The 18,437-nt window shown below is 36.2% G+C and overlaps 1 protein-coding gene across 2 annotated transcripts in view; it reads left to right on the forward strand.

Annotated features, from left to right (window-relative positions):
- KCNH8 (potassium voltage-gated channel subfamily H member 8) overlaps positions 1–18,437 on the forward strand; it is a 174,874-nt gene that overhangs the window by 68,116 nt on the left and 88,321 nt on the right. For both annotated transcript variants that reach the window (XM_030476954.1, XM_030476961.1), the window contains exons 3-4: positions 3,935–4,066; positions 17,601–17,728. In XM_030476954.1, the coding sequence (XP_030332814.1) occupies positions 3,935–4,066; positions 17,601–17,728 (260 nt within the window). The remainder of the gene's footprint in view (positions 1–3,934; positions 4,067–17,600; positions 17,729–18,437) is intronic.

Consider the following 18,437-nt stretch of genomic DNA (forward strand, 5'->3'; position numbering starts at 1 on the left):
GTGGCAAGCAGTCCTGAGGAAGTGAAGGTCTGGAAGTGAGTATAACTACTGACAGTTGATACATGGCAAAAAAAGGAAGCCTTAAGCTTGTCTGCCTGGACAAAACTACTCCCAGGCTGTCAAGAGCAAAAGAAGAACATAGCTTTGCATATATATCACTGGTTCTAAGTAATTCATAGGAATATGTGTGGCTAAGAAGATACTGCAGAAAAGCTCAATTAAAATTTTGATGAGAGGAGGGTGCAGAATTAATTTTTGTAAAGAATTAAAAAAAAAAAAAGGTTGTCAATCCTATTCAATTTCTATGTTATACCTCTACAATACTCAGATATCCATCAAAGGCTTTCATTCTGAATATTTCACTGGAATTTGTCTAGGGTGGTCATGACTAAAGTTGAAGTGAGTATTATCTTATGGTGAGTACACATAGCTCATCAAGCTAATGGTTTGAGTCTGTTCCTTGGTTTTAAGCAGGCCTTATTTTCTAGTGAAAGGAATGCTTGGCTCTGAAGGCTATTGGTGTTCTGATAGCAGGGGTTTGTACAGAATGTCCCTTTTAAATTCATTAGTCTTTTGACCTTTGTTTTGATTTCAGTCTGACAGACATCTAACTGTCAGAGCGAGGAAAGGTAGAAAGGGTGGTAGAGAGAGTGACCATAAAGCATTATTTTTTATGTATACATAAAAAGTGGACTATAGCCAAGTTGCTTTGTGATAAGATTATGCTTCATTTGCTCTCTTTTCTCCTTCCCTGTGATGTGCTTATATAAGCCTCAAGGTTATTAAAATATATTTTGAACCTTCAAAAAATGCAAGAGAAAGATTAGACTCTTTCTCCAAGAGTGGTGGCTTGGAGCAATAAAAAGGGTCTGTATATAAATAAACCTCTGAAAGAAATGTCTTTGATAGGTGACTCATGACAATACAGAAGATCTTAGTATGCACCATCTGAAGCAAGAAAGGAATTTCTGTCTTACAAATGAGTGCACTCAAAAGAATTGTAACAAAATAGAGCACTACTTTTTTTTTCTATGAGTTCTTCTTTTGGCTCATAGAATTATATGATGCTGGCTTTTAATAAAAGCTGCGTAACAGATTACATTTGATAAGTATATTTTCCCAAGAATGCTCCTCAATAGCAAAAGACAGCACACTTTGTTTCTTCACAGAGTGCAAGCACAAACTGGCCTAGTCCTGACCTAAACCGGATCATCTCCTCTGATCCTGAGGAATGCTTCATATTCATTTGCTCCTTTCAGAGTAAAGGCAGAAAAACAAAAAAAGCAAGCCAACAAGCTCAGCTTAGGACTTCTTAATATTGAGTATATAAGTAATTCCAAGACTAGCAGCTCCACCATGCAGGGCGTAGCCTGAAACTCTTTAAGAAAGTAGCAGCCAGTGCACGTATCGGTATGTGTTTTCTTTAGTAATGCGTATAAATTTTAATGCATATTTGCTATACTTAATTACAATATTTTCAGACATATTTACAAATGAGAACAAGAATGAGGACAGATAATGCCAAAAAAAAATGACTGAAGAGAAATAGCAAATGACATTAAATGATGTGGAATGAGTTCAGTGACCAATGTTCACCTACAAAGAATTTGAATGCACTTTGATTATACAAAAGAGCAAATGCATTAAAACATGAAATATTAAATGGATCTGTCTCTATTTCTAGTGATGAACCATGTTGCAATATCTTCCTTAAACCTACAAATCTATCATTTTAGATAATATTACTGGATGTGTTTCTTAGCATAACTGAGTTAGGTTCGAACATGGGTTTCTTCCAAGAGCCGCCTTAATAACTCGTTTGTGTGTTTGTGTGTGTCTTGAAAAGTCATGAAACAATTGAAAAGACTAGGATATGCTTCTACTTCCGGAGGAGATTCAAACGCTTATTTAAAAGACCATTGGAGCTATTGGTGGTGTTTAGAAGAAGGTGTTCAGAGCAACTTCTTGTCCAACTGAAACTACTGCTAGAATGCAGCCAGGCAGAGTATAGTTTTATAAATAAGAATTTGTCCAGTTCGAGTTATAATGAGTAAAGTAAAATTGCTTAATGCTGCTTCTTTTTGAATGCATCACTTCAGATTGATAAGGTGATGGCTCCCTATAACGCTTCAGACAGTGATGCCACTGAACAGTTTTTCCCAGAAGTTTTGATAAAAGAGTCAAATCTGTACAAAGAATGAATGAAGAATGTAAAATTAAAATGCAAGAAGAAACAGTAGAAAAACCTTGGTTTTGACATCAGTTCTACCTTCTTTTAAAAGGGCTTCATTGCTTGCTCTTTATTCATTCTCATAATGAGAATATTTTCCTCCCATGCCCAGTTCTCCCTGTTCCTTTTTTAAATACCTTAAGTGGAAGCATTACCTGATGACTGAACTGATAGTGTCATTCTCACAGATGCCAGTCTGCCTCTTGGAAAGCCTGTCCAGAACAGAGCGGATCAGATGGACTTCCTTTGAAGCATACTATTGTACCTTCAGCTGTGGTGGTTCTTCAAAAGTGAAGCTGCTGTTTCACCTCCCATGCTTGCATACATCCCTCACTGGCAGTCAGGGAACTTCCAGTTGAAAATTTAAATTAGAAAGCTGAATTGGGATCTTGGTGTGTCCAGTTAATTTTCAAAACTGCAGAGTTCCAAAGATAACAGAGTGGGAAGTGACTAAGCTGCTTGTCTTCCTAAGGAACCCTCTAAAGCTCAGCTTATCTTCTGGCAATAATCAGCTGTGGCAGCAGTGGTCCAGAGAACTATTATGGGTTCTTTTTATCAATTAAAGTAGTATGTTGGAAAGGAATATGATTGTGGAAGTGTAAGAAGTCCAAAAAAGGAACTTAAAAAGTAATGTGTGTAGCAGTACTTATATATCTTATAAATCATATTAGTAGGCTAGTGGTTGGTGGTGATAGCTAGTGTTGATAACCCAACTGGGCTGAATTATCCCAGAATGGACAGGGGTGGGATCTACGATGTTTGCTGAGATCTCTATTATACTTCCAGTGCATTACCAGCATTTAGGCATTCATTATCTTCCGTTATGAGTGGTCTGCATTAACAGCAAACTTATGAATGATGTTGTCGGAATTGAAAAACTGATCTTGCAAACAGGACATGTGACACAACCCGTGACAACAGTAACAATATATTTTAAATATATATATTTTAAATATATATATATTTATATATTATATATTTTTATATATATATATAATTACGCAGCAGGTGTGGACAGAGGTTGACAAGAATTGAAACTATTGCCAAACTCAGCATCGTCTAACTTAAGTTTTAGCAAGGTGAACATTATAGACAGTAAGAAAGATAGCTGATATTAATCCTACAGATGATGTGTGATATTATAAATCTCACCATCTGTAAAAAGCATGGACTTAATTCTATCCTGTTCTAAGTCTGATGTCTGATTAGTTTAAATATCTTTGAATTAGTGGAATGATGCCCTGAGTATCAGGTCTTCTGTCAAGTGATTTTAATGAGTATCAAGTGAGATGGTTAAGGTAGAATGATTCTACAGTAAACATGGAAATTTCAGATGTCAGTGTAACAAAGTGAAAGCTATTCCAGTAAAATAAGCAACATCAGTTGAGAGTTCAAAGGAAAGCACGGTTTCAGAGGAGTAAGCAGCTTCATTAAACTCTATTAATGATCCCTCTAGATAAATTTTGCATTTAAATGAATGTCTTGCTTCTAGAGAAAGCAGTATTACTGAGCTTCAACCGATGATGCAAAGAGATTTAAATGAGCTGAACATCTGTGATTCCCTGACGACTGACCTTCTAAATAAGATTTTTTTTTTTTTTTTTTTTTAATTACATTAGTTGTAGATTTAGTAGTTCACTTTTTTTTTTCCTCTCTCTGCTAAAAGACAGCTGTTTGAATTAAATTCATTCTTTATCCTTGCAGGGTCTTCATTCTGGTGCTTACTGGATATTGTTCCTATAAAGAATGAAAAAGGAGATGTAGTACTCTTTCTGGCCTCTTTCAAAGATATAACAGACACAAAAGTGAAGATTCCTGCAGAAGACAAAAAGGAAGGTTTGTGTGAATTGTAACAACATTGATAAGGACCAACGCTGATAAGTTTCTGAGAGTTGTACCTACATGAACTCTCCCTCTCATGTACACTTTTCAATATAGAGATCTCATAGCTTTCTAAAGAAGAAATTAATATATGACATGGAAAGAAAAATAATCTGTTGAAATTACTGTTTGTATTTTTTTTTTTTATTTATGCATTGATCCACATTCTGTAAACATGGAATCCGGGGCACAGAGTACTTTGTCCTCAAATTTGAATTTGTTTTAATATACCATTATTTAATTTATTTACTTTCTAGTTCTTTTTGAAAAGCTGTCTTTTCAAACATTCCTCCGTGAATCCAATTTCAGCATGGCTGAGAGATGAGTGAATGCATTTTTTCATGTTTTTCCATGAGCTGAACATACAACTCAGAAATTATTTTTGCTTGTTGAGAAGCATATCTATTCTTGTTTCCTCTAATTTTCATTATATTATATGAAATTTTCATATTTATTATGTCTTTAGGAATATCCAGTAGTATAAGAAACAGGTTCTCATATTTATTTGCTTCTGAAAGAAAACAATGCAAAGATTCTCTCATGAATTTTGAAAAAGATTGTGTTATACTAAAACTTCACAGCTGCCATAACATAATTTTGACTGTATAGTGAGTCAAGTTTTGCTAAATTCTGCTGACACAATTCAGAGACAGTGTGTAAGCATGGAGGTTATGCAGTCAACATTGACTTGTGTTGTTTATCAAAGACAGTGAACTTATCCCAGGTTTACATTTTGTAAAGGTATAGCGAATCAAGACTTTAGGTTTGCATCTTTTTGGTGTCAATGGAACTGTCTAGAAAAATTTTTCTGCTTACAGAATGAGTAACTTTCAGAATTCTAATGTAAATTTCATGAATGTAATGAAATGTAAAATTTCGTTAAAGTCAAATTTTCTAATCTGATACTACTCTTGGTTTTATTAAATTTTTTCACCCTGTAGTAGCCATTTGATCTCAGCCATTGTATATCTCAGAAAATATGTAGATATGGTCTTAGGACTCCTTTTTTTCTTCTTTATGGGTTTCTGAAGTGAGGGAACAGGTAATATTTAACTTTTTCTGACTTAAAATATTAGCGTTTCAACAAAATAGTTGTATTTCAGTTACAGAGAATTGTAATTCAGCAATTTTTTTTTATACCATTTTAGTAATTTAAAACAGAAAATATGCTTCCCTGTGCTGCTGAATACTTGTAAATCAGCATTTATGTTAACAATGTCTGTCTCTTCTGTACATCTGGACAAATAATTTCACCTTTGTCTTACTTTTCAAGCCGTGAATAACGGAGGGTTTGGGTTTTTTGAATCCTTCACTTTTCACATTGAACGTATTTGAGAATTTCTGAGCTGAAAGACTGAAGAAAGGTTTTGAAGTAGTACAAAAATACGTTTTGCAACTTTTGCTTACATGCAGTTTCAAGTAATTGCTTCACCTTAGAGTAACATGTTTAAAATATAAAACAAATTTTATCTAGTTTCTCCTAAAGAAAAGCTTACTGTTAGGAATGTTTTAGGGAGGTACTTTATTAAAACATGATACGTGGGGTCATGTAGAAGAGAGATTGTCAGAACATCTGTGCTTTAAATGTTAATGATTTTCCTTATGAGAGAGAGAAATTTTCAGGATATACTCAGTGAGAAATCACATTTAGTATGCCAGTGATGACTTGAAATAGGTATATCACTGATTACTTGTAAAATGGCAAGCTATTGTTTATGATAACATTTTATAGCTGTATGCTTATTTTAGGAAGGATTAAAATTATCTTTAGCATTTGATGTTCATGTCCAAATTGTAAATCTAAGCAGATTTTAACTCTTGTTTGCTGTTGCACATTTTAAAAATTTAAATTTCTCCTGAATAAAGCACAATCCTGAAACTTGGTTTTCCCGTCCCCTTATACTTATTTTACAACCAGGGGTATCATTTTATTCTATTGCGATACCTGTTTGCATCACAGCAACAGAAAGTATCACTGTGGGGCTCTGCCAAATACACGGTTTTATATAATATAGCGAGATAGAAAAATAGGATTTAACCATTATTCAAAATATTTACAAACAATTTCAGGATTTTAATTTTATGTAAATCAGCACGGCTTATTTATATGTATTATATATATAAATAAATTTAGTGTTATGTTAGCGTTTTGAGTAACATTCAAATTCTTCTATGCAAGAGTGATTCACTAGTCTTCCAGTGGTGAACATCACCTCATCATTGTCAGAAAATAATTCCTATTACAATCTATGCAACTGATTCAGTATCTGAAATTTCAGAATGTTTAGCTTGTAGAAGTAATTGGTTATTCTTTACTTAGACCACAACTTCCATAAGCCATGTAGGATGCACTTCTTATTAAGAGAAAATTGAGTTTTACATTTTGTTTAAAGGTATTAAAGATCTGTTTTTAATGTTCAATGATTAACATCATTTGCAGTGATTGATACACATTCCCAGATATTATTTCAGAGTTAATATTGCGAAAAATATAATTTTTATTTTTTCAAAGATTACTGAATTTGTCCTTAAAAAAAAAAAAAATCAAATAACTTGAAGTTGAAAGCCAGCTCTTGCTATAAGATAATTGCCATTATGAGACATTTTCTACTGCCTTTTTGACATATCTATTTTTGTTAGATTTTGTGTGGGAAGGAGAACAAACATGGTCAGTATGAAACTCCTTTGCCCATGCAAGGCTGTTGTATAAAATTTTTTGTTTCAGTCTATCTCTTCTCTGTTCTGCCCAGAACAGGCTTTTATAATTTGCATGAAATGTTAACAGTCACATTCCACCTCCTTTTAATTTCCAAACTGTTTAGAAAGCTTATCTAACAAAATTCCTTCATGTTCCTTCTCTCCTAAGACCTTGGACCCCTTGGCACTAAATCAACACTCTATGGTAATACACTGACTGCTGGCCCCTCCAGAAGTCTTCTCCAGACTCATTCTTCCTCATATCTTTTCTACCTTTGATGCATCTGTTTCTTCTGTAAAATCTTTATTCTCCTTCTACTTTCACAATGACATCTTCCTGAGCTTTATCTACTGGGTTTATGGCCTCTCTTTTCTTGTGGATTGTCTTTTTACTTTTACAGATTTCGGGAGTTGATACTCTCTTTGATTTTCTGTGGACATTTTCTTACCTATTTTATCTCATCTATTCACACAACTTCAGTTGCTCCTTTGTGCCTGGTGCCTTGCAAAAGTCCACTCTTTTGCCTGATTTTCCTTTACCAATTCCAAATGTCAGGTGTCGTCTGTGACCCTTTCTTTTGAATGTCTCATTCTAAATACAAATTTAAGAGAACTTTTTTCTGCTCCTTTTCTGTATAAAAGTTTCCAGTGAAATCAGCCCTATCAACCAATGGGAAGAGCAGGCTTTGTCTTAAGACTTTTGTATAAGGCAAAGGCAAAAATACATGCCTGAGATGTTTGACAATCTTTAAGAAGTGCTGTGACAGTCAGCAACTCTTTTATGGCTTTTTTGGTTTGGTTTAGGACTTTAAATTAATTTACCATCGTCCTCGCCTGCTCTCAGCCCCCTTTTAATTGCAATTTCCCTAGAGGCCTCAACTTTTCAATATTGCTAATTTGTTTTCAACAATCTATGTTTCCCTACCTGTAGAAGTTTATTGTAGAAATGCACTTTGCTTTCAATCTGCTTAATAATACCTATAATTATTTACTGTTGTGAAAAGGAACTCAACAACTTTTCTTCCTAAACTTGGGCTCTTCAATCAAATTGATGGTCTTTCCAATATACAGGAAAAATTTGGGTTTTCTATAAACATAGTGTTTCCTTCAGAAACTGTCTCATACAGTTTTATAGGAGATTTATTTTAGCATCCTAACTTACAACATTTTGGTAAACTGGTTAAGAGTTGCATTGTGCTTTTGGGTGAAAATAATTAAACTGAATATACCAGACTCCAAATCTGGACTCCAATATAGTATGGCTGGGTCAGTGTTTTTTCATTTGTATGAACTTTCTGTAATACACATGGACATGTGGTGGAACATAATGAAATTACAAGAATCCAGGTAGGGAAATAAGAAATTAAATTAGTCTGCAACTTCTTTTAGATCTCTAATCTGTCTGCAAATATGTAATAATTTGGGTTATATGGATCAATACAGTATATATATAGTGCAATTCTACTGTTACAACCACTGCTAAAATTCCCCTGTTGAATTTGACTCATTACAACAAGCTTCCTTTAACCTTTGTTGTTAGTCTATTGGTTGTTTTTTAATTTGAGAAAATTTTTAGCCCTTTGAAAACAATTGTCTCAGGACAGATTTTCTCAGCTTTGTTCCAGCATTATTGTAAAAATGTGTGCAATATATAGAAACCAGAGAATCACACAATAGTTGATGTGGGAAGGCATGTCTGAAGATTGTCTTCTCCACTGCCCCCTACTCAAAGCAGGGTCAGCTAGAACAGGATCATGCCCAGATGTGTGCTGAATATCCTGAAGGATGGATACTTCACAACTTCTCTGGGCAGCCTGTTACAGTGTTTGACTGCTCACAAAGTAAAAAAGCTTTTTGATATATTTAAACAGAATTTCATGTATTTATTTTTGTGCCCATTGCCTCTTGTCTTTTCACTGGGCACCACTGAGAAGATTCTGGCTTTATCATTTTTACTTCCCCCATCAGGTATCTATACATACCAGTAAGTTCCATTCCAAGGCTTCTCTGCTCCAGGCTGAACAGTTCCAGTTCTCTCAACCTCTCCTCTTATGTTAGATGCTTCAAACACCTGGCCATCTTTGTGGCCCTTTACTGGATTTTCTCTAGTATGCCCATGTTTCTCCTGTACTGAGGAGCCCAGATCTGGACCCAGTGCTGCAGATGTGTTTTACTACTATCATAGAGGGGGAGGAATCATCTCCCTTAAGCTGCTGGCAGTGCTCTTCCGAATACAGATTTCAATGTTGTTGGCCTTCTTTGCTGCAAGGGCACATTGCTGGCACATGTTAAACTTGGTATTTACCAGGATCCTTTGGGTCCTTTCCTGACAATCTGCTTGCTAGCTATTTGTCCTCCCACCTGTCCTAGTGCATGGGTTTATTCATCTCAGGTGCAGAACTTTGTTGAACTCAGTGAGGTTCCTCTTGGCTTATTTCTCCAGCCTGCCCAGGTGCCTGTGAACCATCTTGCAGCTTAAGCATCTAATATAACAACTCCTCACTCTCAAATTGTATCATTTGCAAACTTGCCAAGAACACGCTCCCCAGTTTCTAGGTCACCAATGAAGTTAAATAGTATTTACCATAGCATCAACGCCCCAGTTGTAACGCTACTGAATGTCATCCAGCTGGGACTTCATGCTGCAGATCACAACCCTCTAAGCCCAGCAGTTCAGCCAGTTGTCAGTCCACCTCACCACTTCTTCACTTGTTTGTTGGCCACCATGATCTGCCCATATTGTTCCTAGTTTGAAGGACTCCTTCCAGATAGGCCTGCCTGTTGGCAAAAATGCTTTTATCCTAGTAAAAATGTGAATTAAAAGTTGGGCTATGCCCTTTCCCAATACAGAGTAAACTAAGCTGCAGTGTTACAGTTTAACTGGCTAGCTTTTTCTGGCTTATTAATCCTTAGGTCTATACAAATTTCTAAGAAAACAGATTTATTTTGATTATGCATCATTTGTTGGAAGGAGGGAATGCTCTTTTGAATGTGCCAGAAGTGATATACCATGTGCTAAACATTTTGCATTCCAGATTTTTATGTAAAAATGTCTGTTGAGGGCAGGGATAGGATGCTCTTCTAAGAAATTCTGCAATGTGCACTTTGATTTATTCTGCTTAATTACCCTCTCAGCTACTTCATAATTGCTTAAGCTACAGCAGAGCTTATGCGGAATGTGAAGCTGGAGAGCAGTGACCATGAAATGGTGGAGTTCAAGATCCTTAGGGGAGTGAGGAGGGCACACAGCAAGCTTGTTACTCTGGACTTCAGGAGAGTGGATTTTAGCCTCTTCAGGGATCTGGTTGGTAGAGTACCATAGGATAAAGGTCTGGAGGGAAAAGGGCCCAAGGAGGCTGATTAATATTCAAAGATCACCTCCTCCAATCTCGGGAGCGATGCGTCCTGACAAAGACATTCAGTTCTGTCAATGGAGCAGGTGGTATAGAAGCACAGTTTTACCCTGACTTTCCTACTACCCAAAGAAGAAACATATTGGGGAAGGCTTTATACTACAATAATTTAGTTATGTCTTCTCCAGGATGACTTGGCTTCTGGCTGACCATCAGAGTAGATGGGTCTGCATCTCTTCCACCTTAAGAGAAAATGCTTTCCTCCTGATCAGTGCAGGAGAGTGTAAACAAACACTTGGGGGACAAAAATAGAGCTTTATTTCTACTGTTTGTTCCTGCAGATACATTTGAGCATATCCACCTCTCCTCTTTCCACCTTCTTATGCAAACAGATAAGTTGTATTTGAGCCTTGATCCTGTAAAGACATATCAGTCTTTATGACCAGTGCTTTAGCTTTTTATCAAGTGTTAAATACAAGCGGCAGTTCCACTCCAGCAACAATAAGAGAGGTATAGGGTATGTTCGGGGGGTGAGGAAAAAGTATCCTTTGTGGTTTACATTGAGTGAAAATGAGAAAAAGAAAAGCAAATTCTTGAGCAAATGCAAAGGAGCAGACTGTATTCTGGGATATCTTGGAAAGGTGAAAGAATATGTACATTAGCAACCAAATAGTTCATTGACTTGCCAGTTCATACATAAACTCATGCAACCACCTTTAGATTTTCCTTAGAAACCAAGTTATCAAAATGGGGGAGGGGAAAAGTTGTTTGTTCGGGTTGGTTTCTTTTTTTTTTTTTTTTTTTTTTTTCATTTTGGTGTTTTTCTGTTTGTCGGACTAGGTTGATGAATGACTTAGTGGAAAATATCTTCAGATTTTCCTTTTAGACTTTTTAGACTTTACTAGCTAGAAGAGTTGTGTATGTGGTAGGTGGTGTTTTGAGAGTTTTCTGAGGCGTTAGAGGGAGGGGTTTTTGAGGAGGTAGAGGGCTGACAGACCTTTGTACATAGATATCTCATTTCTATGGAAAAAATTTGAAAAGGAAGAAATGCCTTTAAAGACTTTCATAGGCCTAGACACAGCCTGGTGTCTTAAATTTTATTAATTAAGAGACCATGAGGATGAGAATGTATATTGTATATGTACTTTGTGTTCAGAAACACAAATAAGAGGACTTGGACTATTTCCAGAATTCACCTGTAACTGCAGTTATATTGAATGTAGTTCATACTATAGTTCCTCCAAGCAACTCTGAAGTCCTATAAAGACTCAGCAAGTCAGAAGTCTTATATGTGAGAGTTGTTTAGCTGTAGCAAAGGTGGTTTTATGACCATCCATCCTATCTTGTAAAACAGTTTTGGTTTATGACCAGTCACTTTTATAGTCTGAAAATCTCATTCCTTGAGAGATAATCAGAGATACTTTCTGTGTGTTTCTTAGACCACATGAAACATTTACACAGACATTATGGGGTTTTGAACTTATATATGTCTTAGTTCTCTAAGCTAAACTTTTTTAAAAAACTATTTTCCCTCCCTGTTTTAACTTTGGACAAGTTCCACTGACCACAAAACATTTTTATAGGTGACTGATCTGGTTCTGAATTGTAGATAAACATATTAAGAAAATAAGTCCTCATTTTTAAAAGGCTTGCTTCCATTGCAAGATAGAAATTATTCAGGTGTATATATTCCTATTTTCACTTAAATAAGCAAGGCTATACTCGAACTTCTGTCCAATTATTTTTTTTTAATTAATTTCTGAAAAGATCAATGATTTTGGAATTATGATCATATCACATTAACCTTCCTCAAATGTAACCTTCCTCTAATATAACCTTCTTCAAATATTCTGGAGGACAGATTCTCAGTAAATAAACTATGTGATGGAATTAATAGAATTAAAGGGGGAAAAAAAAGAAAACAAACCTTTAGGTTCTGTAAGATTATGTCCTTACATACTACATCCTTGCACAGAAAGACAGATATCAGCGCTTGCTGAAGTCAATGAAAAAATTTAATGACTTAAAGAATTTGAAATATTTAAGCTCTAGGTTTTTTTTAAATATTTCAAATATTCTCTGTGTTATTACTGTTATGTTTTTGTTCATAATGATAAATAAGCATATCAGTTTGCCATGAGCTAGCATTCACTGTGGGAAATACAACCTATTGCAGGGGTTTTTTTCTCCCTACTCTTTTTTTCTTAATGATGGAAGAACCAGCAGCCCAAAATGTGCTTAAGGATTTCTTATCTTATAAGCATACCACTGTTTGAAGGTTTTTACTGTCCCTGGAAGTAACATGTATATGAGGGCCTTGGTGACATGGTTTACTGATGGATTGGGCAGTCCTGGGATAATGGTCGAACTTGATAATCTTAAAGGTCTTTTCAAACCTAGATGGTTCTATGCTTCTATGATTCTGATCTATGAAACAGTATCAATGTAAACTCCTGCTTATGTGCCTGTTCAAAGCTGAATTTTCTCTGGGCACAATACTAAAATTATGAAAATCATACAATTGATTCTGTGTAAAACTGGTCCCTTCAAAAAATATTCTGTAATAATGTTTACAGGCTTTCAGTTGGTATATGCGTTAAGTACATCTTATTGAATCAGTTAATCTACTAACAGAATAAAAAAATGGCTAGAGGCTAGCCTGGATCCACCATACAGCTAGCAGTTCTGTGAATATTTGGTTGTTGATAGCAAGAATGTGTCTGCAACCAACAGAACTCCTGCAGCCTATTGCCCATGGTAGTGCTTTTATTCTGTCATTAATACAAAAGCAGGCTTTAATCAGTTTTCCTTTTATTGACAACTGCTGGTGTGCTGTTCCCTGGAGAATAATATCTGAAACTTAGCTAAAAGTTTTAAAAAACCTAGAAAACTTCATACAAGCATTCTGATTTTGAAGGGTTTTTCTGTTCATTCAGAATCCATTTGTATTGCTTTTTCCTAATTGTCTGCTTTGGAACTTCCATGTTGTTTTTCTTGTGGGTTTTGGGGGTTTTTTTGAGAACTGTCTATAAAATGTATTTTGCCTTAATGATACTGGCTATGAATAAATACCGTTGTGTTTCCTGTAGACATCATTGTATTTATTTTATGGCACATAGGCTATTCACAAGTGTCTACGCAAAGATCACACTTTCTCTTGTGGTTTTCCTTACCTAACAGTGTAAGTGATGAGGGCTTCTCAAGACTTGTATTAAGAGGACAAAAAATCTTAATTGCACTTTTTACAGGAAACCTTTTACAGATAGAGTTATAAGATTGATAAATGATAGAGAAATGGTTCATGGAGCCCAGGATCATAAAGGAATAGTTCAGTACTTATAAAGTATCCCAGGCAGCAACACCTCATTTTGTGGTTCGGCCAAGTGTCTGGGTTATGACACCCTAGAAAAAGACATAGGAAAGGTAGTGGGGCAGGTATGTTTTCCTTCCTGGTTTCAGAATACAGCAATAGGGGAGATCACCTATTAATAAAAGTATACACTACACTGTTAAATAAACCTAAATAATATAAATTTTCCAGATAGCAGGCACCTAGGGTTGACTGTCCATGTGAATCTGGAGCCATTTTTTCTTCAGAACTCTTCCTTGCAAAGTGTTTAAAGATAGCTGTGTCTATTCCATCTTCCCTATTTTTGCCCATGTGGACTGTCAGGTTTGCCGCATGTCACAACTTGAAATGATCATATTTATACTGTTTGAAGAGGATAGTCAATGTTTCTGAATCAATCTTACCCTATGCCTAGCAGCCACACATTTAAGCAAACTGGACAACAGCAGCAATCAAGTAGCCAGGGCTGGAATATAACAAGTGTGGAGCTAATATGGTTGTCAAGACGTAAAAATGCAGTGAATGGTTATGGTCTTGTCTCTAGTGGTGAACTGGTGAATTTTATCTTTTCAATGTACTCAAAGGAGCGAAAGAAATTGCATAAACACTGATAAGAGGTCCAAGTCTGCAGACTCACAGCCTTTAGGATAACTCTGTCACACTGGCTTTTTGTATGACTACCTTCTGTGAAGAAAGTTGCTCAGGTGTGCATGCGTTTCCAGGACTAAACCCTCAAACTACTTTGCCTTGCCCCTCTCTACCTAATTCACATATTGTCAATCTATTGTGTCCTGGATTGAATTTGTTTGAGAGGTGCTGGTTGCTTTTATTTGTTCTCTAACTTTATGATTGCTTGGGTAAAACCAGATAAACCTCTGTGGTTTTCCTGTGTAATACGAATGAAATGCTAGATATTGCTTTTCTCTTTTGCATCCAGGCACACTTGTGTAGAAAAATTTATGTGGTAATGATCCATGATCAGACTGGGAGATGATTATATACAAAAGCATGTTGGGTATTTAATCACGCCAGAGGGAAATCTAGGTAGTGGTTTTAATTAATGCATATTCTGTTGTGTTAATGCATAAACTGCGGGAAAAAATGAAGGCAATTCATTTAATGCTAGGAAAAATACCAAGGCTGAGACACGTTTTGGCAATAATGTACAACCTTTTTGGCCGGAGCAGGTTAGCTTCTTGCAGTATTTGTAAAGAGATGCATTTCATGGTGTCTCTCGTGTCACGTCTTGACTGCTACAGAGTGTGTATAATGCTTCTGGGTCATGTCAGAGTTACTGAGTGTAGACAGCTTGAGCCCACTAACCAAGAAGATTCTGATGGTTCTACTTATGTGTGATGGATTTACTTTCCAAGAAAGCTGCTATTTCTGTGCAATTACAGACAAGCACGGGGCTGGAGACTTAGAACAAGAGCAGGATGGTATTCAGGCGCATCCTGCTCATGTCTGTGGAAGACTTCCTGGGCCATGAGCTGGTACATGTCACCCTCTCAGCTGTTCTAAGAAGGAAGATTCCCAGGAGCTGGCAGGCTGCAACAGGCTCCCTTGACCGTAGCCTCAGGAATGACATGTGATATCATTTGTTTGTTACCACCTGAACTTCATGGCTGAAAGAATATTTCCCATTTGATGATTAAACACTTCATGTTACATTTAAATCCTAGAAATGTAAAATACTTCACCTGGGGGATAAGAACATCATAAATCATACAGTATTCTGGACTATATCTGATGCTATGCTCTGACTACTCTGATGTGTTTTGAAGGAGAGCAGACATAAGTTTCATTTTAATTTGGTCAGTAAATCTGAATTTACAGTTCTTTTTCATTGCTAGGGCAGCATATACCTTGTAGAGCTTATCAGAAGTTGCCGGGTTTTATTTTTCTGATTTACACCCAAGGAGTAGGCCTTTTTTTCAAAGGGACAACAGACGAGTTATGCCTCCGTTTTCTATTAACCCTAAGCAGAAGATTGATGCCTTATGTTCTTATAAAAATGCCAACAGAAAAGTCAGCAGTTAGAAAGGTTTTTGCATTTGATTTTGTTTTTTTTACTGCAGCCTTACATTATAAGATCGTAAGAAATCTTAAACTGTTATAAGACTAATGTTAAGATCAGCAAAGAGATGTTGCTGAAAGTTTCTATTGTTAGAAAAGACTTCTGAGGTTGTCATGTGTGGTGTTTGTCATGCTATACCTAATCTCATTTGAAAGAGAGAAACAACACGGACAGGAAGAAGAGTTGAAGAGTATGTTACCAATTTTCTGATGAAAGAAAAGGCGAGTCAAGTCTAAATCGCAAAGCATCTTTCTTAAGAGCTATTCTGGGGGGGGGAGGGGCAGGAAAGAGGGAAGAGCATTATTCTGGAATTTATTTAAAGAGTCCCGAAAACATTGCTGGCCAGAAATTTGGGAAAGGTATTTGCTCACTTTCTCAGCCTGCCTCATTGATGTGAAGCACATTTTATTGACTACTTTGTGGGGCAGTAAACTGAATGGCCTCATTCAACACGGCAGTTTAGGTTGCAAAAAAGAGAGGCCTGTAAATAGTTTTAAAGAGAATTTGTCCTGGATTCAACTGTAACAGTTATTTTAATCCTTTTTAGTAGCTGGTGCAGTGCTGTGTTTTGGCTTTAATTTGAGAACAACACTGATAACACACCGATGTTTTAGTTATTGATCAGTAATGCTTACTCCATTCAAGGACTTTTCAGTCTCTCATGCTCTGCCAGTGAGGAGGGGCATGGGAAGCCGGCAGGAAGCAGAGACAGGACACCCGACCCAAACTGGCCAAAGGGATATTCCATACCACAGCACGTCATGCCCAGTGTATAAACTGGGGGAGTCACCTGGAAGGCCCAGATTGCTGCTTGGGTCGGGCTGGGTGTCGGTCGGCGAGTGGTGAGCAATTGTATTGTGCATCACTTGTGTTTATTGTTTTCTTCTCCTTTTCCCCTTTTAGTTTTATGTTCTCTCCCCTCATTATTTCTTTTATTATTATTGGTGGTAGTAGCAGTAGTTTTGTATTATACCTTAGTTACTGGACTGTTCTTATCTCAACCCATGAGGTTCACATTCTTTTGATTCTCCTCCTCATCCCTCCGGGAGCAGGTGGCTACGTGGTTCTGAGTTACCGGCTGGGCTTAAACCACGACAGAATTTCAAAGTCATATTAAAAAGCCAGACAACTACAGCTGTCCAGTACTACAGTAGAGACCTGATTCAACCGACTTAAATTAATTTTTGCTCAGAGAAACAGAGAACTTTGCTCTCACCCAGAATTTAAGAGCACTTTTTAAAATTTAGTTTAAGTTTTAAATGGTTCGATGTTTGAGAGATGAAAATTAAAAAACACAAACAAAACAAAACCACATTCACTTAGTTGAGTATTTTCTGAAATACTTTTGGTTTACGTTTCTTCATTGTAGCTGGCACCTGTATGTGTTGTAGCTCTTTCAACTATCTGCAGACAACAAAGTTGGAGATGGGAAATTTTAGGACTTTTTCACATGCCTCCTCCAGGTTTTGAGTAGCTATCTGGTTTTGCAGTGCAATGCATTGTAAAAAATCTTCAGCTAGAGAGAGCTCTTTCATGAATTACAGGAAACATTCTTCACTGAGAAATTTAGAGTTTCTGTGCTTTTTATTATCTATGGTTTTGTGTTGTTGAATCAAAAATACATCAGTCTTCTATAATTCAAATCTTTCTTGCTTTTCTAGGCAGGTTCCAAGCTGTTAACAAGCTATTTTGCTTGTTAATTTCTGGCTCTGTTAATTAGTTTTGGGTATGTTTGGGGTTTTTCCCCCCCTATGAAATCATATGTTGTAATTAGTTGCTTCTGAGTTGCATGAAGGCATTTGACAAAACTTTACAGTGACTTTTATTAGCCCTTCTTCAGGAGAGGGATTTTGGTTTTTTAACTGCAAAAGATTAAGCAAAACTAAGAAAAGGTGTGTATTATCTTTACATCTAGCCCTATCTATAACCAAGTCTAAAATGTCAGTACTTCAGCTCGCAAAGGTTTAAATGCCATTTCCTGATGTTTACTGGACTCTCACTTCTGTTCTGCAGAAAAATGGAAAGGAAGAGGAAGAGCAGGGTCACATTTTGAGTCCGCACGCAGACGGAGTAGAGCTGTCCTTTATCATATATCTGGACATCTACAAAGAAGAGAGAAGAACAAATTAAAAATTAATAATGTAGGTGTAATTCTTCTCTTTATTAAAAATGTACTCTTTGTACTGTCTTAAAAAAAATTGCTGTAAAATGTCAGCAAGTACCTGAAAAATGTCCTAGTCATAATTTTACGGTAAGAAAAGGAGTAAAGTGTAGGTCATTTAAGTGCAGTTCTGCCTGCTATGATATTTGTTACACATCATATAGCAAGACAGTCCATTTAGCCACACTGTAAACAGACATTTATTTATCGCCAGAAAAAACACATTATAAAATTTCTCAGAATTTAGTCTTAGGTTCCAATTGTTCACTGTGTCAATTATTTAATTTCAATAATTACTATTTGGAAAAAAAAAAAATAAAAATAAACTCAAGGTATTGCTCTAGCTGAAAATCTCTATACTGTGTAAGCTCCAGAAGGTCACAATTCATTTAGACAACTTTTCAGGTGAATGTCTCCAATTTTGTGCAGAGTAAACTTATTTTTTCATTTCCTAATTGAAATAGTAATATTTCTTTCTTTAAATGACTTCTGTGTTCATAACACACAGCATGAATGTTGCAAAAACCAAATCAAACAATAGAAAACCCTAAAATATGGCAGCAGAAAAACTTCTAAAGAAATATACTCAGGAGAAAGAATAAACGCTCCTGCTCTATGGAACTATGTATCCAAAAGAAAAGGTTAATGCACAGGAAAACTAGAGATGCATATGAAATCAGTATGTACAT

This window comes from Strigops habroptila, chromosome 1 (assembly GCF_004027225.2).
Source record: "Strigops habroptila isolate Jane chromosome 1, bStrHab1.2.pri, whole genome shotgun sequence".
Classification (NCBI taxonomy): Eukaryota; Metazoa; Chordata; class Aves; order Psittaciformes; family Psittacidae; genus Strigops; species Strigops habroptila.